We start from the raw sequence: 25,944 nt of genomic DNA on the forward strand, positions 1-25,944 counted from the left end.
AGTACTTCAGCTCATTCCCCCATCCCTGTATCCACTGCCCCTGCTTCTACATCAACTCCTGTTCCGACAACAAATACTCCTTCGTTCACAGGTCATTTGGAGTTCATGGCATCCATGAAGGCATTCATGGAAAATTTACATCCTGAACATAAATGTACTCAAGCATCCTTAGAGGCGAAGATAGAAGCTTTCCAGCAGGCACCTACGTCTAAGGCTCCGCCAGCATCGAGCCTTCCAGATTGCTCAGTGAAGAATCCTTGTTGTTATGCTGAGCATATGGCTTTGAGTGAGGGGTACCTCCACGTCGGAGAACGAATGGGTTCTAAGCCGGTCTCCGGCTTAGAATTCTTCTCCTCTTTTGACAGTTATCCTTACTGCTACGCAAGTCTTAACTCGGAAGCGTCCATTAGGGATGATATGATCCCTAAGGAGACTATCATCCTGGACCACAACAAGGCTCAGTCCTTATTGGTTAAGGAGCTCAAAATGGCTGAATTAAAAAATACCCAACTCTCTGCCTTTGGTAGGAAGCTGGCCACCTTTGTTGCTCTCAAGGATACTGTTTTTCCCTTCACCTCTAAAAGTTTAGGAGCTGTGAAGAAAGCAGTAGTGGAGGATATACCATTGCCAGTGCTAGAGAAGTGTAAACCTGTCTCCCTAGCCCTACCTTATGACTCGGGCAACTGGGAAGATGTTCAACATGTTTACTGTTGGGAAACTTGATAAGGACATTGGAGGCAAGCAGTTTAATGAAAGGCTGCCTAGAGTTTCCGAATTCCTTTTAAAGGAGGAATTGGAGGCCAAAGAAAGACTATTTGGATCTTTGTTCCACCAGTCCTATCTAGATATGTTAATTGGGAACTATTCTAAATCTGACCTTTTCGGTGTCTTGGCAAAAACTCACCTGCCTATGTTCCATAGGGATCTCCACGCTTTCTTCCTAGCCAGAAGAGCATGTAGAGAACATGTCCTAGCTACAGCAACTATTAGGCATGAGCCTAAAAAGTTGATTGACTCTAACATCTGGGGGAAAGGTCTTTCCCCAGAAATTGGTTAAGGAAGTAATGGACAGAGCAGATCAGGAGAATAAGAGCCTTACTCAGAAGTGGGGCATGTCCTCTAAGAGGAAATTTACCCACGGAGAAGGACCTCAACCCAAAGGCAAGAAGCCTTGGAGACCCTTTAAAGGAAGGAAATCCTTTCCTGCCGTGACTGCCTCAGTTGCCGCCATCCCCCAGACTGTGTACACTCTTCCCTAGCAATATGTATCAGAGTCTCAAGCCTTTAACCCAGCATACAAGAGCCACCACAACTTTTCACCCTGCTAGAGATCAGAAGAAGAGTACTAGTGGCAGAGGAAGGTCTGGAAGGGGGGTCAGTCTAAAGGCCAAGGAAGTAGAGTCAAAGCGTTTAAAGAAGCAGGTCCTTCACAACAACAGTGAAGAGCTAAGGGTAGGGGGAAGATTTTACCTTTTCAAGGATCAATGGGAGTTCGATCCTTGGGATCACAGTATGGTCTCCAAGGGACAGAAACCACCCTAGTTCAAGAGATTCTTCCAACTCTCGACCCCATTCTTGGAGGAGTATGTTCAGGATCTTCTCCAGCAGGGAGTTATTCGTAGTATAAAATCCATGAACTTTCAAGGATGCCTATTCTACGGTCCAAAGAAGATTCGAACTCTCTTCAAACTATTCTGGACTTGTCCCCACTAAACAAATTCATTCTGAACGACAAGTTCCAGATGCTAACTATCTCGCAAATACAGACCCTACTACCCTAGGGGGCCTACATTGTCTTCATAGATCTTACAGATGCTTATTGGCATCTTCTAATAGGTCGCCACTTCTCCCCTTACCTTGGTTTCAGACCAGCAAGAAAGGCCTACGTATTCAGAGCTATGCCCTTCGGGCTCAGTATAGCTCCAAGGATTTTCACAAAGCTAGTCGAGGCATTGTCTAACAATTACGGAACAAAGGCCTCTAAGTGATGGTGTACCTGGCCGTATTGCTATTCTGGGCTGCAACGAAGCTGGAATGTCCTCTAGCGGCTCAAAAAGTCATGAAATTCTAACGATCTTTGGGCTTTCAAATCAACCTTGAAAAGTCCAGGCTGTCTCTGGCTCAGGAATTCCAGTGGCCAGGGCTTCACAGGAATCTAAAGTCACACATACTCTCTCTACCGCAAGGCAAGAGAAAGGAAACCGCAAGATCTGTCAGGTGCCTACTTCGCTCAAGAGTACTCACCAGATGGCAACAGGAAAGAGTCTTGGGTTCACTGCAGTTTGCTGCTGTGGCAGACCCAATCTTATAAGAAAGACTGAAAGATGCCAACAAAGTCTGGAGAAAGAAGGCCTCAAATGCTCGAAGAGATCTTCGCCACGAAACCCTGGCCGTACTGTGAAAACAGCTCAAGCAGTGGTCCACTGCCAAGAGCTTGTCAACACACGTCCCTCTGCAGTATCCTCCTCCTTCCTTGACAATTCACATGGACACCTTGGGACAAAGTTGGGGGGGGCGGACAGTCCCCTTCCAAGAAAATACAGGGTCAGTGGTCGGCCACATTTCGGAAATTTCATAACATTCTGGAAGCTATAGCAGTGTTTTTGACTCTGAATAGACTGAACCCGAACACAAAATCACACATCAAATTAGTCATCAACAGCAAGACGATAGTCCACTGTGTCAACAGACAGCGCTCCAGGTCTCCTCAGATCAACCATGTGATTCTAGCCATTCTCACTTTGACAAAGTGGAGAAATTGGCAACAACCAAAACTACTATTGTACATTTCTGTCATATCCGAAGAGTACATCCAGACCCGGATATATACATGAAAGGTCAACAGATCCCATGTGTAGGTGAAGCTAAATTTTTAGGATTGATTTTCGATTGTAGGTTGACATGGGTTCCACACTTAAAGGTGTTAAAAGCTAAATATCTTGAGGCTCTGAAGCTTTTAAAAGTATTGTCCCATACATCATGGGGGACAGACCATAAAACGATTTTAAAATTATACAAGGCTTTAACTTTTTCCAAAATTAGTTATGGGTGTGAAATATACTCCTCAGCCACCCCAACCCGAGTAAAGATATTAGATTCAATACATCATGCTGGTATAAGATTGTCCACAGGAGCGTTTAGAACCTCGCCTATCCCAAGTCTTCTTGTTGATGCTGGAGAGTTACCTCTAGACCATTACCGCATGTCTTCCATTATTCGATATTGGTTTAGGTTACAAAGACTCCCCAACTCTTTAGCTTTTCAGACTGCAAGCCTTTTCAAAATACTTTGAGTTGCACCCAAAATCTCAACCTTATGGCTTTCGAGTAAAACAATTATTAAACAGTCTTGATAAAATTAGAGGTTAAGATACCATCAACCCCTCCGTGGAAATTACCAGAGATATCTTTCTGTAAATATTTTATTGGTATAAAAAAAAAAACGACTGAATTAGAAGCTAGGTCGCTTTTTATGGAACTTATTGAAAAACATAGGGAATCAACTTATAAGTATACCAATGGCTCCAAATCCGATGCTGGTGTTGGATTTGGAGTATATAGTAGTTCTTTTAACTATAGAGGGGCACTTCCTCCAATATCTTCCATATTTACTGCTGAATTATATGCCATACTAACTGCTATTGACAAAATAGCGTTAAAAGAGGAGGGCAATTTTACCATTTATAGTGATTCAAGAAGTGTCCTTCAAGCTTTAGAAGGTTTTAATTCTAGTAACCCTTTAGTTTTAAAGATTTTAGAGTTGCTATTAATTATTGGCCTAAAAGGTATAACAGTTCGATTTTGCTGGGTTCCGGCACACGTAGGTGTGTCTGGAAATGAAGAGGCAGATTCACTGGCAGAGTGCTGCAGCCGAGTTGCTACCAAGAAGGTCTCCCATTCTTTGTAATGATTTTTTACCAGCAATTAAGAATTCTATTTATGACAATTGGCAACAGCATTGGGATAGTTTAAGTGAAAATAAAATGAGAGAAATATTTATTGGTATATCCCCTTGGAGGTATAATGGGATGCCCAAAAAATGGGAGACTACTCTTTGTCGCCTCCGCATTGGTCACACTCAGATGGCACACGAGTTTCTGCTATCTGGCCACCGCCAACCATATTGCAACAACTGTTTGATACCCTTGACAGTGAGGCATTTGTTGACTGAATGCCCCACTTATAGCACTGAAAGAAATAGATATCTGTTTGAGGCTCGTGGTGAAGATGGCAGGTTCATCCTTGCCAAGATCCTTGGACATGATGTGTCGTACAATGCTAGTGGCATGTTTAAATTTATATCAAAAGCAGGTCTTCTTAATGCTATTTAACTTTTGTAACATATTTACTTCTCTGGTTTTAATTGAATATTCTTTTAATCTTTATTTATAATAAACGATAACGACATCAATGACCTTCGATGTAAGGATGCCAGAGAACTTCAAATCAATCAATCAATCATAGTCCTCAACCATGTAGGCCTGGGTCTTCTAACTCTTCTAGTGCATTGTGGAGCCCAGTTGAAAGTTTGATGAACTAATCTCTCCTGGAGAGTGCAAAGAGCATGTCCAAACCATCTCCATCTACCTCTCACCATGATCTCATCCACATATGACACACGAGTAATCGTTCTTATAGTTTTGTATCTAATCCTGTTCTGCCATTTAACTCCCAATATTCTTCTGAGGGCTTTGTTCTCAAATCTACAAAATCTGTTGGATATTGTTTCATTGTCATACCACGACTCATGTCCATACAGTAACACCGATCTCACTAAACTGATATCTATCTTGATTTTTATATGTAATTAAAGGATCTTTGATTTTCCAATTTTACTTAACCTAGCCATTGTCTGATTTGCTTTTTTCAATCTTCCATTAAAACTCAAATTCTAAAGGTCCTGTATTAGAGATCATAGTTCCTAAATATTTAAATGATTCCACATCATTAATCCTTTCTCCTTCCAATGATATTTCATCTTCCATTGCATATTTCATTTTCATTATCTGTCTTTCTTCTATTTATATTGAGCCCAACCTCATGTGATATTTCGTGCATTCTGATAAGCGAGCTTTGCAAGTCCTGTTGTGTTCTGCTAATAAGGACAGCATCACCAGCATACTCTACTTTTGCTAATTTCCTGTTACCAATCCAGACCAATCCTTCTCCACCATCCCCAGCTGTTCTATACATTACAAAATCCATGGGGAGGATAAACAACAAGTGACAATACATTTCCTTTGAGTACTCCACTGTTCACTGGAAATTCATTTGATAGGACTCCACTAACATTAAGTTTGCACTTGGTATGCTCATGAACAAACTTACTCAAATTTACAAATTTAACAGGAACTCCATAATAATGTAGGACTCGCCACAAAATTGGCTGGTGCACACTAACAAAGGCTTTTTCATAGTCCACAAATGCCATCAAAAGTGGATTCCTATATTCTACTCATTGCTGTACCACGTCTTAAAATGGAAATTTGGTTAGTACAATTTCTACCTTTTCTAAATCCTGCTTGCTCATCTCTCAGCTTTTCATCAATCTTTCTCTCTAGTCTCTTTAGAATGAGCATACATTACTATATATTTTCATGACAACTGGCGTAAGTGTGATGTGTGTGTAATTATTGCAATCAGTCAGGTCTCGTTTTTTAGCCATTTTCACCAACAAGCTTAGTTCCCATTCATCAGGTTTTGCCACTTCACGCCACATTCTACAAAATAATCTCGTAAGTATTCTGGAAGTCACTTCATTTTCGGCCAATATCATCTCAGCAGTTATTCCATCATACCCAGCTTCAACTTCAAACACAATGAATTCATTCATGGGCACTTTTTACCTTGTAAAGAAAAGCTTACCAGCTAGTTTCAGCTTAGCCAAAATAAATACTCCATAGTAAAGAACCCCAGGTTTGTATTACTAAGAAAAATACAAATTATTTCTAAATTTGTCATAAAACGTACCTTTCAATATAAAGTTTATCCCATAACAAGGGACAACTTCAGAGGTGCATACTTTCAATTGAAGAATCTAGGACGAAGTCCTTAGTCAGAGTGCATTCATAATATTGATTATTCTCACAATTGCACTGGTTTTCAACATTTCATCAAAACCTCCTTGAGACAATGCATTCACATCTACCTTGCACATACTCTTGTTACCTGGTTATTAAAATTATCTTATGTTGCAAAACCTCATCACCAATGTCTTTTCAGTGTGTTCCAGGTCTTTCTCCCTCTCAAATATCACAGTTAATCACTTTTCACCCATACATCATCCACCATTCTCTTTATCTGTCCAAACCATTGTGACGTACATGTCTTCATTTGTTTACTTATGCTAACCTTTTTACCCTTTCTAGATCTTTTCATATATCCCAACCTTGCAACCTTCTTATGCTATATCTACCTTACAGACATTGCAATTTACATCTCAAAATCTTCAATCTCTTGTCTTTGATTTATATTCAGCATCTGTATTTCACTTCTCCCTCCTGAACCTTATTCAATTTATATACATTTCCTGCTTAAGTTAACTAGAATTTATTTTGGAATATACAGTATTTCATTTATTCTTCTTAAAGCTTGCTTGCACACACCTATACTTAATAATACCAAGCTTGAACTATTGGTTATTAACAGACAAAAATTCAGCTAGTTTAAATTGATTTTCCTAATCTGTATATAAATTTAAATACATGTCATGGGGTTGAGGACACCCCTTTTTTCTTTGAAATCATTTTTATGGATAATGTTCCTTTCCTTGCTTCATCTGTTACTTAATTCACCCCTTCTCTCATCCAACCATCACCCATCACATTTACTCCCTTATGAATCAACCATTTTCATGTAGTCTTTATTAACAATCATCGCTCTATCCTAGTTTTAAATTAATCCTCTCACCTTTACTCCCATTTTTTTCCAAGCTTGCATCCTAAAAACAAACTATAAAATATTTCACTAGTTTCTTCAGTCTTTGCAAGCCTCATAAACATATATTATCTGCAAATTTAAACTGTTCCACATTCTTTTTATAATCCATTTTCTTAATACTCAAATTTTGTCAATACATCAAACATTTCACTCACGAAAACATTAAAAAGCCAATGAATTGTAATGCTTTCTTTACTTGCTCCATTTTTTACCCCAAACTAGCCATCCTCGAATTTATATATTCTAAATAAAATTTGCTTTCATCATAAGAACTTGTAATATCAAAATACTATCATCATTATGCACCCCTCCACATTTATATCTGTCAGTTTCATAATCTTTTTAGGGCTATGTATGGTATATTCATCTTTTCTCAATATCCAAAATGTTCATTGATCTGTTTCAATATGTGCATCTTGTTTCTTCTTGGAAATATAGAATATTAGACTGCTTAACAAGAATGGATTTCCTTCCTGATATTTTCCAGCATTTCTCCATAAGTCCTACATATAATTTGTACAATAGATAACTGGACTAATATTATTGGAAATCATTAATGTGGTATCAGTTTTTTTTACACTCGAATTTACTGCACTCTGACTGATTTTTCCCCCTTTTATTTCAAACTTTCAGTAAAGTGATAAGTACTCGACTATTGTCTTGGATGATAATGATAACCTTGGAGTTTTCTCTTGCTGTGGCATCAACTGGTGCTAAAACCTAATTCTCTTCAGATGGGAAAATTTCTCACTTGAGACATAAGTTGGAGATTTCAATGGATTCTATCATCAAGGATGGAATTTAACATGAAGTTCACATACAACAATTGCTCTTCTGACCAGGCTGTAATGTCTAAGCCCTGTCCAAGTTTCTGCTTTCCACTAGTGGTGATGCTTGGCTCACAGCTTGGTGTCTCCTCATATGTCATCTCTGCATATTTCTTGCTTTACAATTTTGCATGCCATCTTATGCCTTCTGCTGATGGATTGGTCTCTTCCACATGTTCAAGGTTAATCGGCTGTGATTAGAGGTTAGAATATTAAAAGGGGAAGACCTTGCTCCTCATAAGGTGGTAGTAATGTCAATAACCTCATGAAGTGGTGGTTTTGACAAGCAAACAAGGCGAAGAATCTTTAGTGGGTTCACTCCACACATGTGTGTCATTTTAATGAGGTGTAAATTTTATCATACATAAATAATTGATATATCAGTTATTTTAAAGCCAAGCTAAGTGAACTGATAATAATTTAGCAATGTCATTAAGAAGTATGCAAGAAAGCAATCCTTGCAAAGTAATAACTTGGAAAAAACTCATGAAGAATTTAGATTATGAAAGATTCCAAAGATTTTGCAAATAATTTATTTTGAAAAATTATATAATGGGAAAATATTTGGTTCATCAAGTGGGCAAGAGTTGTAACCATAGAAAATGTGTAGTTAAATACGTATACATAATATCTACAGATGTATTTTATCATTTATTGTACCTGTAGGTAGGCCTATGTATTTTTCATCTACTGTACCTGGATATATTTTCTTATATACTGGAATCATGAATTTTACTTTGAAAGGAATTATTTTAGATTCCCAAAAAAGGTTTAATACTTAATTGGTTTTTTTTTTCTATGAATTGGCAAAATTCACAATCATACAAAACTTATTGTGAAAAAAATGTAAATAATAAAAAATTTTGTTTACCATCCACATTTTTTTCTCTCTTTTTAGGTCTGGTAGGAAACGTGAAGAAAAAAGAACATTTTTAGCTTATAGTGTTTATGGATGGGGTTGCCCTTTGTTGGTGGCTTTAATTGGAGTTATCTTGGATGCCACAGATGCTGATGTAGTGCGACCTGATTTTCTTCCTCCTCATTGCTGGTTTAAAGGTAAACTCATTGTATATTTATCTTAAAGTATTTAGGGTACTGCTTTTTATAGAATTAAAAGCTTAAAGGTCGATCACGAGTGAAAGAGGCAAGGGACAGGTAATCATTCTGGATAAACTGCCACAGAAACTAACCACAACACACACATATACTGTGTGTGTATATATATATATATATATATATATATATATATATATATATATATATATATATATATATATATATATATATAGAATCCTAAAAATTTGAGCATATTTATAAATGAAGGAAAAAAGAAAGGGGTGTGACACCTTTATGAATAAGGCAGCAGCATCCTTACAGGATGGACTAAGAACACTGATCAGCAACACAACTCAACTTTCACTTATTAACTAAACCAAGTGTGTGATGTCACAGCCTTGTGGATTAGTCTTTTTAGGTGAAAGCTACAGGTAGTTTCCTAAGGATGAAGCTTGCAATGAGAATAGGCATTGAGGCGAGAACCCATACACCTTGTTTTGTGATTTTTCGGCAGTCTCCTGCTCTGGGTGTACCAGTTAAGTTGTTGAGGTTCATCTTGCTAAATGACATTGAACTGTTCCGTCAAGTTTGTAAATTAAGGCTAATAGCCAAAGCCTTTATCTCCCCTTAATAACTTTTCTATGAAAAATATTATCCTCAAACCTTCTTTATCATACCTACGGAGTTACTGACCTGACCTAGAGCAGAATTGCATAGTACATCTTGCCTTCAAAAGACAGCAGCAACACCAGATGAAAAGCCTCTTTGGCACCAGATCCTCAGCTAATTTGTCCAACCTGTGGTAAGGTATGTAAGCCCAGGATTGACTTTATAATTCTTAAGTGTACTTAGATGGTGTGAGTGCAAATTACTCAGCATATTACATTCAATGTCTAATGAAAAATTTTGAATAGTGTCACTGGCTATGATGAACTGCTATACAAATAGTCATTTCTCATCCACATATCATTGCTGCTTAATGCACAATTTTGCAAATGATGGGGATTGTTATTACTTAAAAGGGGATTGAAGACATGTATGCACAAGCAGTTGCTGTTTGCTCTCTTGTCTTCCAGATAAAAGTCTACATGTCTTAGAGCATTTGGACTATGAATGAGGTCTTTATGATGTATTTATTTGAAAAAGTAGTATTTTCTTTAATAAAATAGATTTTCCTGATACAAGTTCCTTACTTTACAAACACTAGGAGTTTCAGCTGCTTCCATACAATGCAAAGAGAAAAATAATCTAGCTCAGTCACCCCCTCATTACCCAGTGTACCAGGTCCGCATACTATCAAGAAAATTGTCATTATAGGTGTTGTCTAGTCAATCTGTATGCTGTGGAGTAGGACGGAGGGCAATTTAAGCCATAAAATGATGGCTTCGTAGTATAAAAATTAATTTTGTTTACAAAAACCTCTATGGTTGGGCCCAAAATAAATCAATCACTTCACAAATGCCTGAGTAGCAAATACAGAAAATGGCCATCAGGGACCTTGCACCAACAAGCTATTGAATAAACTTGGCTAAGAGTGTGGGAGTTTCCTCTGAGGGATAACAAAGGATCATGAAATAGGATATATTATTAGTAACAGTGTGGGGTGCATTTTAGAAAGGGAGATTCAGCAGTAGAAAAAAGCACCCACTCTCCCTTTGTAGTATATGAGTACCTGAGCTGATCACACTGTGCAGTAGGTGATCAAGATTACTAAAAAAAAAAAAAAAGGAGTAAGATTCAAGAGAATCATCTCCCATCTGAGATGAAGCATTGTTCAGCAGCTACAAGAGGGTTAGTTGAGAATAACCAAAGAATTTATGAGGTAGGTCATGTAGATAAAACAGATTTTGAGCGAAGCAAAAAATCTATTTTGGGGTGAGATAGCCATGTCATCCTGATGGAAGGTTCCTATAAGTAGCTTCCAAGGGATATTTGAACTACAGTGATATTCCCAGAGAATTTACCTTTAGGTCTCCAGAATTCTAACTCCTTTCGCGAATATCCTTAAAATTTCTCTTAAGAATATTGCATAATCAGGAGACGTATATCTGGATACGACACACAGCAATCTTCACCCCGAATAGCGTTTTCGCCTCGAGGGGGAAGAGTGGCAAATTAGAAGGGGAGCCGTTATCAAGGTTACCCTTCCTCCCATACTACTATTGAGTATCTACATTGCGCTGTATCCAAGATGGCGCTTATTCCTAGTAGCATTGAGCATGGTGCTACAGGTATAGTAGTTTTGGGAGGGATCCTGCCAAGGCTTTTTCTATAGAAAAGGAGGGCGGGTCCATCAGGACGACATAGCTATCCCACCCAAAAATAGATTTTTCGCTTCGCTCAAAATCCGTTTTTTGGCCTCAAGCCATGTCGTCCTGATGGAAGTTTACCAGAGAATTACTAGAAAGTACTGTATCTGTGGATTTTCATAGGTGCCTTAACCTTGGGACAATTTTTCTATGGTCATCTGGACCATTGAGACAAATGACGTTACCGTTATCCGTCATTACCACTAATCATAGACAATGTTAGTGCTTCCTGCCCCCTGCAGGAAAGAGTCATACTAGACAGTAGAAAAGGGGCCTCAAGGTTAGCATATATTGTATGAACAAACATAAGTATCCACTAGATATACAAACGGTCTCACGGTTTGTATATATTGTTGGAACAATATAAGTGTCAACTATATCCATTGTTTGTAAGCATACAATGATATGAGGTTTACTTAAATAAATAAGTAAGAGAACTCTGGCATATTTACTGTGCTAATTACAGGGCGAAATAGGACGCAATTACACTCTAATAGACATTTATTTCGAATAAATGACTAAATGGAAAACGAGTGTAACGAATGTAACATGCTAAAAGAATTATACGTGCAACGTAAACAGAAAATAATTTTCTCCCTGAAAGGGAAGAAATGATGAGTGCCGCTCTAAAACTGAAAATTTTGATAAATTTTCCCAATATAATTTCTGTAAATGTTGTTTACTATCAACACTGTGTACAGTACTATGTACACACGGTACAAGTGTTATCTGTATAATTCCACACCTGAGATTTTGAACAGTCTTAGTGTCACCATGGTGATACTCACTTAAAAGGTATCGCACTGGAAGTGTCAACACCTTTTCACCCTAATTGATAGTCCCAATCAATTAACTGTTCATCGCAGCACTAGACGACAGGTTTTAATACAGTACCTGCCGCCACCACATAATGCTTCAGTTCATGGACTTGCTTAGCGTAGTGTTTGTAGAACACTCTGGATGATTTCCATCCAGTACATGAGTGAAGACGCTCAAAGTCCATATACTGAAAAATGTTCAGTGATGAAGCAATTTTTCTCGGATCATGACCTGCAGGTGTACTGTCTGGATCCGCTCTGCGAATGAAGTAGGTGAGCTTCGCCCTCAGTTGTTTTAGGGATAAGTTTGATCCTGAGATTTCTCCTTTGAAGAGCTGTCCTCCCCTGAAGTCTGAAGTTCTACGAAGATAGACCTTTAGACACTCTACTGGACATAGAGCAACATCTTCCTTCAGAGGGCAGATTCTCCAGGGACCCCATCTTTTAGTGGGTAGCTCGTTCTTGGCGAGAAAAGCTGGATCAGGAAAGAGATTCAGTTCCCCCACTTCTGTGAACTGAATGTGGCCCTCATTCCTTGATAGGGCTACTATTTCACTAACTCTAGCCCCTGAGGCTATAGCGAACAGGAAAATAACCTGGGTTAGATCCTTTATAGAACAATCTTCATTGTTCACAGATAAAGCATAATGTAGGACCCTATCCAAAGACCATGAAATGGGCTTCGGAGGAGCTGCAGGCCTAAGTCTAGGGCATGCCTTCGGGATCTTGTTAAAGATTTTGTTCGTCAGATCCACTTGAAAGGCGTCTAGAAGAGGTCTAGTCAAGGCTGACTTACACGTAGTTATCGTGTTAGCTGCCAGACCTTGATTATGAAGGTGGATAAAGAAGGACAGACAGAAGTCTATTGAAATTTCTTTCGGTCCTTTTGCTTTAACAAAATCAACCCACTTTTTCCAAGACGATTCATATTGTCTTCTAGTTGACTTAGACTTGTATTCTCCCAGGAAGTCTATACTGCCTTTTGAGATCCCAAATCTTTTCTTAACCACTAGGGCGAGAAAATCATGAAATGAAGGTTTTGGGTTCTCTGTAATGAATCGAAGACAGTTAACTTCTGAACCCGTTGAGATAGTGCTGGGTTCGGTACAAGGGCCAGCCTCAGCCTCAGTTCCCTCACTAGAGGTAACCAGTTGCTCTTGGGCTACTTGGGAGCCACTAGAGCTGCCGTTCCTTGGAAGGATCTCAGCATGTTGAGGACCTTCAGCAGGAGATTGGATGGAAGGAACAGGAAATTCCGGGTCCATCCGTTCCAAACTAGAGACATGGCGTCCGTAATCTCCTCTAGAGGGTCGTCGTATGGGGCTACATATCGAGGTAGTTTCTTGATGATGCTCGTCACGAAGAGGTCGATCTGCAGTTCTGGGACTTGTTCCAAGATGGAAGAGAATGAGTCTGCGCCTGTGGACCATTCTGACTCTATCGGCTTGAGCCTGAGTAGAGCATCTGGTGTCACATTGCGGATCATTTGTAAGTGAACTGCTGATAGGGGCCATCTCTTTAGGCAAGGGATGGCTATTATCACATGGATTATATGGGACGATCTCGAGCCTTGTCAGTTCAGACATCTCACTTTCACTTTGCTGTCCAAGATCAGCCTGATGAGGGCTGATCTGCGAGGGGAGAGTTTTCCCAACGTCAAAAGGACTGTCATGGCTTCCAAAATGTTGATGAGAAGGGCCTTGAACAGAGATGACCAAGTCCCTTGGACTTTCCTATGATGGGAGTGCAATCCCCATTCTTCCGTCGAGGCATCCATGTGGATGATCATCATTGGTAGAGGTGGTTGCAAGGGCACGGTCCTCATTAGGCTCTTGGCCTTTGACCATGGGTTGAGAAGTGATCGAAGTAAGGCCGATATCGGTCATTTTAGATCTCTTCGAGCGTTTGATGCGTATCTTCTCCAGACTCCTGATGCATCTTTCGGTTGTGCTCTTAGCACTGGGTCTGTCACTGCTGCAACATAGAGAGAGCTCAGTACTCTTTCCTGTTAGCGTCTTGAAATCCTGTCGGATTACAGTAGTCTCTTGACTGACCCTGCGATCTCCTTCTTCTTCTTCCCTGAGGGAATGGAGAGACAATGTGACCTCAGGTTTCAATGGTTTTCCAGCCATTGAAACCTTTGAGCTGGAGAGAGTCGAGACTTCTTGAAGCTGCTTTTGCATTCCATATGTACCAGGAACTGGGTTACTTCTTTGAATGCTTGCAGACCAGCCGCTTCGAGTGCTGCCCGCACCAGCCAGTCGTCCAGGTACTCTGCTACCTGAACAGTTTCTAGGCGTGGTTGTTGCACGACTACGTCTGCCAATTTTGTGAAGATACTTGGGACTATGTTTAGTCCGAAGAGTATGGCTCTTAGAACATACTTTATCTTCTGTAACTTGAATCCTAGGTAGAAGGAGAGGGGGCGACTGACTAGAAGGTGCCAATAGGCATCTGTCAGGTCTATCTAGACTGTGAGCGCCCCTTTTCGTAGCAGGGTCCTTATGTGTTGAAGGATTAACATCCTGAAATTGCTGTTTTTTATGAACTTGTTGAATGGCAACAAGTCCAGAACAACTCTGAGTTTTTCTGAGTCCTTCTTGAAAACACGAACCAGCCTTCCCTGGGATTTGATGGACTTTTGTCCTATCTTGATTAGGCCATGGGCCCAAGGATCGAAGGTCCAATGATCCTGAAATTGTTGGAATATTGTTGAGCAGGCCGAGGGGAAAATCTAGACTTCGTCTTCCTCTTAGGTTGGGGACCCACATCCGGGGAAGACTTCCTCTTTGCAGAGATGCCCCACTTCTGGAGAAGATTCCTATTCTCCGTGATGGCTTTCTCGACCACCTCTTTGACTACTTCGTTCGGAAAAAGGTCTTTACCCCAGATGTTAGAAGATATCAGCTTCCTGGGTTCATGTCTCACTGTTGCAGCAGCGAACACGAACTCTCTACAGGCTCTCCCAGTTTTCATGAAAGCGTACAGGTCCTTTACTAGGGTGGCCATATGCATTTTGGCCGGGACCATGAGCATGTCTGGGGTACTTCGTTGGCCTGCACAGATTTCTATGCAGTTTTGTAGGGATAAAGAGGCCACAAGTCTCTCCTTCGTCCCTTGTTCCTTGCACAAGAGAAAGTCAGAAAGTTTAGGGAGATTCTCGCTAAACTGTCGACCAGCGATATCTGCGTCCAGTTTCCCTACTGAGAAGGTTAGGTGGACTTCCTTCCATCCCTTCTCCTGCATGGGCAAGGCTAACTATAAAGGCCTGCACTCCTCTAGTGCAGGGCATGGTTCGCCTGCCTCCACTGCCTTGGCAACAGATTTGAATGCCTTCAACGTAAAGGGGAAGGCCATTAAAGCAGGAGCAAGAAAGGTAGGGTGTTTCTTGCTCAAGGTGGACACTTTCGACACCGAATAGCCTGCCTTTGTCAGGCTGCTTGACAAGAGAGCCTGTGCCTTATCGTGGTCGAAAACCATGACCTCCTTCGGTTCTGTCTCCTCTTTTGACATTGGTTCATGCTTCAGTCGAATGAAGCAATCAGGGTAAACGTTAAGGCTTGGCCAAAACTGGATGTCGTCTAAGGGGACAGTTCCCATCTTCTCTGAGATGTAAAGTTTGCCGTTGAAAATTGGCATAAACTCTGCATACCTCCAGGGTTTGGTTTTGAAGCAGGTCGGGAGGTCCTGGCCTCTGGGTCGCTTGTATGACCCTCGGGAAGCGAAAGGTGGAGCTTCACGGAGCTCTCTCTTGAATTTCGTTTCCCTTGTTTCGTCTTGTTTGCGAATGTTCTCCATTAAATCCGTAAGATGGGCCAGTGCCTGGCTCATGTTGTCCAATGGAGGGGTAGAAGGTGAAGATGTCGAGGGTAACGGCTCCGGTGCCGGTACAGATGGAAGAAACTCCGACTCGACATCATCATCTTCTTCTAGAGGTAGAGTAGACTCTCCCTCGGAATAACTCACTAATAGATCTTTTTCAGTGTCTTTAGACACTTCTGACATCCTTACCTTCTGTTGGATGTCCATACTTTGCAACGCCTCCCTGCCATCCGTCTCGATGGTAGTCTGGACGCAGGGAGATGCGAGTCGTGCTTGGGGCACAACCATTTCACTACCCACTTTCGGGAACAGTAATCCACGCATCCTATCGTTAGCTAGGTATGGTCCCGGAGAGTTCTTCTGGAACCCTCTTACCCACCTGTGCAGCTTTTCACGTGCCGCATCCCTTGACTCTGTTGACTTGGGGTCATCGAAACCTTAGGTCACCAAGGTCCGGCAGATATTGCAGACTTGGGGGTCCCAATATTGCAGGGATTTGGTAATGATGGTGCAGGGGCATGAGACCTGCACGCTTTGTGACGGTAGAAGTTCCTACTCCTATGGTTGCAGAAGGTCACATTTCCTCCTGTAAAGAAAGGAAAATAAAATGAGTATAAGATTGTTTATCTCACCTGATAAACAAATATGCAATATTTATATTTTAATTATTATAGCTTAGGATAGTAAGCTAGAAAGAAATAGGGAAAGACACATACTTGTGTATCCCTCCCAGTCAATTACTGTGACCTCCCCCCAGTATTAAAGATAAAGAGTTTCCTTTATCAGGGCAACTCAAAAGAGAAGGGTTCTAACCCTTAGGGATAGAAAAGTGTACACTGCCACTGACCCTTCTAATTATCTAATATTGTGGGGTAAGTATTAACTGATTTCAATCAGAGTATTGAAGGAATTCTATTCTTTCAATATAGAGTTGGTCTCAGCAAAAGACTGTACAAGGGTACACAAGGTATGTTGGAAATTAACTACTGTATAATAAATACTATAGTTTCCTGTTTGCAATATATACCATATTGCAAATATACTGGCTACTGTATAATCATATACTGTAGTTGAGCCGGTGTGTTGCCAGCATGACTAGCACCTGGCGGCACAGTATGTGTTTCTATTTTCTAGTCCAGCCGGCGACGTGCCGGCCGGACTAGAAAATAGAAACACATACTTGTGTATCCCTCCCAGCCAATTACTGTGACCTCCCTTTTCAATATTAAGACTATCGAGTTTCCTGATCAGGGAAAAAAACTCAAAAGAGAAAGGTTCTAACCTCTAGGGATAGAAAAGTGTACTACCACTGACCCTTCTAAACCATTTAATATAGTAGGGTAAGTTATTAATTGATTTCTAATCAGAGTATTGAAGGAATTTTATTCTTTCAATATAGGGTTGGTCTCAGCAAAAGACCGTGAAAGGATACACAAGATATGTTGGAAAATAACTACTGTTTAATATATAAAATAGTTTTCTATCTGCAGTATATACTATGCTGCAAATATACTGGCTACTGTATAATCATATACTGTAGTACAGCCGGCATGTTGCCGGCAGGGCTAGTACCTGGCGGCACATTCCGGCCGGCTGCCGGCGAGTAAGTACCTGACGGCACCGGCCCAGCCGACATGCTGCCGGCTGGGTTAGTACCTGGCGGCACTAGCTGACAGAGAGAGAAAAAGCATGGAGTGAAGGGCTGCCTTATTAAACTGTATATTTACAATAATAAGGCAGTAAGTATATAACCTTATAGCCTTCCTCTAGAAAGAGGGTTTAAATGGAAGAGGAGAATGAATCATTAAGGCTTCCATCCAGCCGCAAGATCCGTAGCCGGCATTGTCGGTTTCAGGACTGTGGATGTCAGTCCAAGGGAGGACTGAAGAACCTTCAGAAGCAGAAGGGTCTCCCACCAGCAGCCGTCATAGCCGGCACAACCTTCCCGGATCCTTGTGTCCATAAGGGAAAGACTGAGTGACTAAACAGCTGCTTAAGAAGGGGCCCGGCCGGCCCCGCAACCCACCCGGTAAGCGGTGAGATTGCAGGACAACGGCCACAGGATTGCGATGGCTAAGTCATCGCCAAAGGACAGAAAGGGGAGAGAAGAGGTTCCTGTATCAAGTGTAGAAGAAGGCGGCAGGATTGCCGCCACTTCCACACAAGAGTGAAACAATGTTTCAGTATTGGCGCCATCCTAGGCGGCAGAAGAATAACTATTCTTCAGCCTAGGGTCTGCCGAATCTATCAAGTGTAGAGGAAGGCAGCATAATTGCCGCCGCCTCTACACGAGAGAAACAATGCTTCAGTGTCGGCGCCATCCTAGGCGGCAGAAGAATACTATTCTTCAGCCTAGGGTCTGCCAACACAGGACTAGTCTTCTAGACCGCAAGGGAGAAGACGGCAGCAACATACTACCACTTCAGGTGCGGCCTAGTGAGGCTTAGCCTCCTATGCCGGCAGAAAGACTGAATACTCTGAGGTTCTGTCGAAAACCAAAGCCGGGACCTCGCCGGCAAAGGTAGGAGACAGAAAACCCTAGCCTAGTCAAGCCGAAGTGAACTACTCTATGGCAAGACCAGAAAGGGTTGCCGCCTGCGGCGGCACTCAGAGGGAAGTAGGTATTACCCTTAAATCTCCACTGGAGACAAGTATCGATTTATATAATTCTAGATGTACTATCTCCCGTTGAATTAATAAAACGATACCCAAGGGTAAACGGGGATAATGTCTGAAAGTATACTACAGCGCCTAGGCTAGGTAGCCTAGCGCGAGACTATCTCGGTTACCTAAATCGCCGAGAGACTAACGTATACGATCGACAAAGGAAGAGGAAATATGCATACAATATAAATCTTCACTAGTATAATTGTGCCTAAATAGCTTTCATACTTTATTAATGCTATTACAATCAGGAAAGTCGTTCTGCTAACTAAATAACACATGTATAATGAACGACAGCGCCCATGGCGCCTCCGGTGACAGGACTAGCTCCTTAACACAATAAATTACTCTAATTTCACTGTGAAGCAGGAGCTAAAAATCATACACTGTAAAGAATAAACACTCAACTTTCCAGAGGTGAAAGAAGCTGTAGATTGCATATTAAATCCTCTCAAAAACGATCAATACGTTAAAACAACAGGGAACACCACCGTGCGAAATCGCTACAAAAATAGGAATAAGCGCCATCTTGGATACAGCACCATCTAGATACCCAATAGTAGTATGGGAGGAAGGGTAACCTTGATAACGGCTCCCCTTCTAATTTGCCACTCTTCCCCCTCGAGACAAAAACGCTATTCGGGGTGAAGATTGCTATGTGTCGTATCAAGATATACGTCCCCTGATTATGCGATATCCTTAAGAGTAATTTTAAGGATATTCGCGCCAGGAGTTAGAATTCTGGAGACCTAAAGGAAAATTCTCTGGGAATATCACTGTAGTTCAAATATCCGTTGGAAGCTACTTATAGGAACCTTCCATCAGGACGACATGGCTTGAGCCCAAAAACCCAAATAGGTGTTAGATGATATCCATGAAGTAAGTTGTTGATAGAAATCACTTCTTTTTATTCTTCTCAGCTTAGTCTCACTTCTATATGGGGTCAGCAATTTGGATGAGCTACTTCTATCTACCTCTGTTGCATACTTCTGCTTCATCTAGTACATTTCCCCTCAAGTCCTCGCCTATAGTCTTTCCACCTCTTTTTCTAACCAACACCTCCACAGTAGTCCTTTCAATTTGGACTTCCTCCCTTCTTGGTATGTGTCAGTACCATGTTGGTTTCTCTGCCTGTACTTTCTTTGATATTCCACCCACCTTTGTTGACCCTCTAATATATTCATTCCTTATCCTATCCTAGCCTCGTTATACCAGACACCCTTCTGAATGTTCTCATCTCTGCTATGTCTATTTTCTTTTCCTAATCTTTCTCATATATGTTGTTTGAGTGCCATAGAGCATAGCTGGTCTTACTATGCCTTATGGAACTCTCCCATGTCTTAATAGCATAATTTTGTTGCAAAGGAGTCCAGAGACTATTTTACAATTACTTTATCTGCTTGTATTCGATGTTTTACTTCCTCATCCATTCTCCCCTTAGCCTCTACTATAGACCCTAAGTATTTGACCTTGTGTACTCTCTTGATTTTTTTGCCTCCAACCTTATAATCTCCCTTCCATCCCCTTCAGTTTTGATATACAGTTTTTTTACCTTATTTCTTTATCCCCCAGTGCTGTTCTCCACCTTTTCAATTTCCTCTCCAGAACCTCCTACCTCTCTTTACACAACCAAATGTAATATGCATATGAAATGCTCCCTGGCAACCTCTCTAACCACTTGTTAGTCTCCTGTTAATATATAAACTGAGCATCTCGATCATAGAAAATTTATTTTCTCTCTCAACACCTTAAGCTCTTCACTCTAGGGGTCATGCAAGGGGGATTCTTGTGCTAGAACATGTGGCAGAACCAACATATATTGTTCCAGGTGTCCTGCCTTTCCTTGTGATCTCATATTAGCTACCTTGTCCGTGGCCTTCAGTCGACCAACATCTCTCTTGTAGTATTTGCGTTTTTTTCATGTTATTTGACTATATAGTACAGTATTTGTTTTCTTTATCTAGTCCTTAGTTAAGGATTATTATTGAGGCATGTCTTCTGCTTTCAAGATGAATCATTACATTACTGTTTAGTAGCCCCATCAGTGATAATGCAAGAGATCTGGACTCTATTTCGTATTTCTGGGCTCGAACCTGTGCCGCCCAGTGAATAAGCTCCATTTAGCACTTATTCTTAGGTAATTTACTGCTAAATATACCAGAGAAAAAATGTAAAGGAGTGCTAGGTTAACTAGCTCGCTCACCTATTGGTGTCGGTATAAAATTGGGCGTATATTCCAGAGGTCCCGCACTATTTAGATTAATCCACGACAGAGAACCCCAATAGAGGAGAGCCGTTCAACCTCACTCGGTACTACTACAATGCATCCGCTCAGAACCCAACTCCTTTTAGCACAACGTTCAAAGTAACCCGCTTTTTTTCTGGTGCTCTCGCTTTTGGATATTTTCTAGTGAATTATGGCTTCTTCGTCGGTTTCCCAGGAGACACCGTCTAAGTTAAGTACCAAGCTGGATTTTACTGTGTTTTGAGCAACCTAGATCGTTTAATATTTATATTATAGGAGTTTATTCTCTTCGTTCATACCGATCTTGCTTGATTTCACTACAGTTGGTACTCCTGTTTTTGAGAGCTTTTAATTTTCACTTGCGGTGTTACTATGTGTATTATTTTTTTTATCAAATATTATTTGTTATTGTGAATATTCATTATTTAGCGTTTAGAATCCTCGTGGTTCAAATTTTGGGCCGATATCATTTACGTATCGCTATGGCTGCCGACCGTGCTAAGGCGGCAATGTTATTTTAGCCATCAGGTGTGTCTTTTGTGATTTAATTATTTATGTTGCATGCCTTGCCCAAAAATTTTCAATGTGTTTATTCATATATTTAACGCTATTATTATTATTATAATGAATATTTGTGCCATTACTCCGTTTGATCTGTCTGTTGGGGATCGTCAGTTGGTAGCCCTGCTGCCTCGTATCACGTGATCCTCCCCCACGCTCCCCCTCTAGCTAGGTGGGAGGCTAGGCTTCTCCCCCCTCCACTAAGGGACCGTTGCCTTCCCTCCTTTTAGAGGGGGTAGTTAAGTGTTTATGGACTTTGTCCTCCGGGTGGCCCGGCGGTTTAGTCTCTGTCTAGTCTGGTTGGCCACCGGTCTACAGAGTTGGATCCCGGTGTACCCTATTTTATATTCACTTTTCATTCTGGCTTATGTTATACGAAACCCTCCGGGTTCGATTGGCAGTTCTTAGTTACAGTTCCGCCCCCCTATTATTTTATAACATTTCCTATGATGATTATATATGACAGATCACTACCCCGGAGTCCCTAAAGGAATTGGTATTGAATATACCTTTATTTCCCGGCCCGGGGTCTACCCCACCCCGGGAAATCAGACACTATGTGTCTTAATTCCTTGTTTTTGCATCCTTTTTTATGCTCCCGGCTTGACCGGAATGGATGGCTATACTTTAGTTTCAAGTTAGACTTATGTTTAGGCCCGGGACCCCCGGTCCCGCCCCTATGTAAGAATATTATAGTTAAGCTCTAACCTTGCGTTAGACCTATGTTAGGCCCGGGTCCTCCGGACCCGCCCCTAAAAAAAAAAAAAAAAAAAAAAAAAAAAAAAAAAAAAATTTTATTTTATTTTTTACAGTCTAATCTTGTGTTAGACCTATTTTAGGCCCTACTTAAAAGAATAGTATAGTTAAACTCTATTCTTGTGTTAGACCTATGTTAGGCCACTTATAGAATAGTAGTTAGGCTCTAATCTTGTGTTAGACCTATGTTAGGCCCGGGTCCTCCAGACCCGCCCCTAATTAAGAGAATTACAGTTTCTCATATACTATTCTTTTTACAGATGGTGCATTGTCTGACGCCGGCCTGTGCAGCTGTTCTGCACCAGCCTTGTGGCCACTCCGTCTGCCGATCTCACGCCCCTTGTGGGGTTCAACTGGAAGACGTTGTGGTATGGCACCCGGATAACTGTGTGATTTGCTTCGACCTCATCACTACCCTTGGTTCTGACTCGGTGAGTCCCGTTGGCTATATTGCCTTCTTATTTTATTTACTATTAGTAAGATATCTATGGTCTTGAAGGATCATTGGGAGTTTCCCTTTTATAATTCCCACTATTATTTCAGGCATCCCCGGAGCAAAAGTCTGCGGCTCGGGCCACACTGAAGGTGTGGGTTGGTGGTTTTGCCCGGAATGTAAAGTCTAAGCGGCCGTACGTCCTATCTGAGGACTACTGCACCATGGTTTACCCCAACGCCAAGTCTTCAGCTGCTGTGGCTAGGCATGTGGCAGCTCCCATCATTGCCCACATTGATGCCACTATAACGGGTCTCATCGACCCAGAGCAAGATCCATCGGACGCCCCCGGAGGTCTGGAGGACAATGTTGCCTCCATGAACCTGGACGTCGAACCAATGTTGCTAGACGAGCCGGATACAGGTAGGGTGGTAAGTGAGGCAGGTGTGTCCGGCGCTGAGATTCCTATCCTCAGCCCCGCTCTTTCTTCTTCTTCTGATCGCTCTTCCTTTCTTGGATTTTCTGGGGACCGTGATTCGTCTCAACGTTCATACCCGGTTCCCCCTAAGGATAAGTCTACTTCAAGGACCTTACCCAAAGCTCGCAAGCCTCACAAGACTTCTCATGGCTCTAAACCTGGTACAAACCCGTCTTCAAAGACCTCTGGTTCCTCCTCTAAGTCTCACGACCCGGGAGTTCCTTCCGCCCCTCCTGCTGCTAGCCCGGGCCTTTCCGAATCAGCTATGCTTCGCATCGTGTCGGAGATGCAGGAAAAGTTGGTTTCGGAGATGCAGTCGAGGATGGACACGATGTTCTCTAACTTCGGTCAGAGAATTGGGGCTTTAGAGCAAGGAGCTCCGGAGAGAGTCCAAAGCTCTCTCATACCGGATGCCTCTAAGCTCCCGCCGTTTGCCAAGAACAACCCCTGGCGGATGGCTCTTCATTCCCCGTTCTCAGACGGAATGTTGACTCTGGAGGGCCTTGGCACTCGCCCTCTAGAGGACTTTGAATTCTTTCCTCCGGGTCTGGCATTTCCATTTCATGGTTATGCCAGACTTACCGAGGAAGCTTTAGTCCGATTAGACAAGGTCCCCAAAGAGACGGTCATCTTCCCGAAGGAGCAAGCCCAATCTGTTTGGGCCAGATTTTTGAATGACATCGGCTGCACTAACACCATGCTGACGCCTCATAAAAGCTCCTTTACGATGTTCTTAATGGACAAGAACACCTTGACTCCATGCGTCAATAAGGTGGCAGAGCTTGCCTTTCAATATGCTCTGGAGGAGAAGCCCTTGCCTCCCATCCGAGAGGTGGATCCAATCTCCCTCCTTCTTCCCTCAGGTATTGAGTGTTGGGACAACGTCCATACCACCTTTACCTCCGGCAAGCTTGCAGCAGACTGTGCCTCAGTCTTGTTTAGTGAGAAGCTTCCCCGTCTCCCGGAATCTCTCATTAAACAGGAATATGATTCCCGCCTACGTGTTGGCCGTACTCTAAACCTGGCCACATCCACGGAGTCGATAGCCTTGACTTACGATACGGAGAGTATTTTTAAGTCTCTCAACAAGGCTACGCTACAGTCGTTATATTATGACTTATATGACTTTGCTACTGCTAAACGCAGATGTCGCAAGCATGTTCTAGCTGAGGCGACGATTAGGCATGAACCTAATAAACTCATCCGGTCCTCCTGTTGGGGTTCAAATCTCTTCCCCGAGGATCTCGTAGAGGAAGTCTTGGCGGAGGCCACTAGGGTTAATCAGAGCCTTAAAGCCCGTTGGGGTTTGACCCCTAAACGCAAGTATGACCCCGCAAATTATCAAGCCCGGGGTAGGAAGAAGCTTAGACCATATACCTCCACCCAGTTCAGGCAACAACAGAGTGCTTCATCCAACTTCCGGCTGCCTCTTCCTCCATCTTCTGTTGCCCCTGCACAGCCTTCCACCTCTCGGGCTCCTTCGGATGACTATGTCACCGTTCTGCTACCTAAGAGCCAGCTTTCTGGTGCCTCCGCCACTTCCCCTGCCTTTAACCAGTCCTACGAGGCTCATAGCTCTTCCCAGAGTTATGGTAGAGGTAGAGGCTACCACCGTGGCTCTAACCAGAACAAAGGCAGGGGAAGAGCCTTTCGCAGAGGAAAGAACTTCCGAGGCGGACGTGGAGGCAACTCCTCAAACCAATACTGAGGTGCAGCAGGTAGGGGGGAGGCTCTATGCCTTCCGCAACAAATGGAGGTTCAGTCCCTGGGCGTTCAGTATCATCTCCAAGGGACTAGGGTGGAGTTGGATTCAAGGACCTCCTCCTCCGAACAAATTTCGTCAACATTCCACTCCGGACCTGGTCGAATTTGTCCAGGAACTTTTACAAAAGAATGCCATACAAGAAACGAAACATCTGAAGTTTCAAGGTCGGCTGTTCAGTGTTCCGAAGAAGGATTCAGACAAGAGAAGAGTGATTCTAGATCTATCCCTTCTCAACTTGTCCATTCAATGCGACAAGTTTCGAATGCTTACCGTCTCGCAGGTGCGGACCTTACTTCCCCGTGGGGCCGTCACCACCTCTATCGATCTTACAGACGCCTACTATCACGTCCCGATAGCGAGACACTTCCGTCCGTACCTAGGCTTTCGCTTAGGGGACAAAAGTTACTCCTTCAAGGTGATGCCTTTCGGGCTCAACATTGCCCCAAGGATCTTCACAAAGCTAGCAGAAGTCGCTGTTCAGGAACTCAGGAATCAAGGGATTCAAGTAGTAGCCTATCTGGACGACTGGCTCATTTGGTCAGACACCTCCCAAAATTGCCTAAAAGCCACTCACAAAGTCATCCATTATCTTCAATCTCTAGGCTTCCAGATCAACTTCAAGAAGTCCCGTCTTCTTCCAAAATCGAAGTTCCAATGGCTCGGCCTGCAATGGGATCTTATATCTCATACTCTGTGTCTTCCCAGACCCAAGAGGTTAGAGATTGCAAGAAACACCAAATGCTTTCTCAAAGACAAAGTAAGTTCCAGACGGCTTCAAGAGAAGATTCTGGGTTCCCTTCAGTTTGCCTCAGTGACGGATCTTCTTCTGAAGGCAAAATTGAAAGATATCAATCGTGTCTGGCGTTCGAGGGCGAACCGGAAGCTCCGGGACAGGAAAGTCCGCCTTCCTCCCATTCTACGGGAAAGACTTCTTCCTTGGACAAGAGCAAACAGTCTGTCAAAGTCAGTTCCCCTTCGATTTCCGCCCCCGGAATTAATCATTCACACAGACGCATCCCTATCAGGTTGGGGCGGCTATTCTCAGCTCAAGAAAGTTCAAGGTCTTTGGACTCCCTTGTTCCGCCATTTTCACATCAATGTGCTAGAGGCCATGGCAGTTCTTCTAACCCTGAAACGTCTCGCTCTTCCCAAGAAACAACACCTTCGTCTGGTCCTCGACAGCGAAGTGGTGGTCCGCTGCCTCAACAGAGGCGGGTCAAAGTCAGGGCCTCTGAACCATGTTCTAATAGCCATATTCTCCCTAGCAGCCTC

General features: G+C 42.3%; 1 protein-coding gene across 2 annotated transcripts in view; it reads left to right on the forward strand.

Annotated features, from left to right (window-relative positions):
- Nucleotides 1-25,944, forward strand: part of LOC137655187 (probable G-protein coupled receptor Mth-like 3) — a 176,077-nt gene that overhangs the window by 71,652 nt on the left and 78,481 nt on the right. For both annotated transcript variants that reach the window (XM_068389073.1, XM_068389080.1), the window contains exon 5: nucleotides 8,664-8,821. In XM_068389073.1, coding sequence (XP_068245174.1) covers nucleotides 8,664-8,821 — 158 coding nt within the window. The remainder of the gene's footprint in view (nucleotides 1-8,663; nucleotides 8,822-25,944) is intronic.

Source organism: Palaemon carinicauda, chromosome 1 (genome assembly GCF_036898095.1).
Source record: "Palaemon carinicauda isolate YSFRI2023 chromosome 1, ASM3689809v2, whole genome shotgun sequence".
NCBI classification, from domain to species: domain Eukaryota; kingdom Metazoa; phylum Arthropoda; class Malacostraca; order Decapoda; family Palaemonidae; genus Palaemon; species Palaemon carinicauda.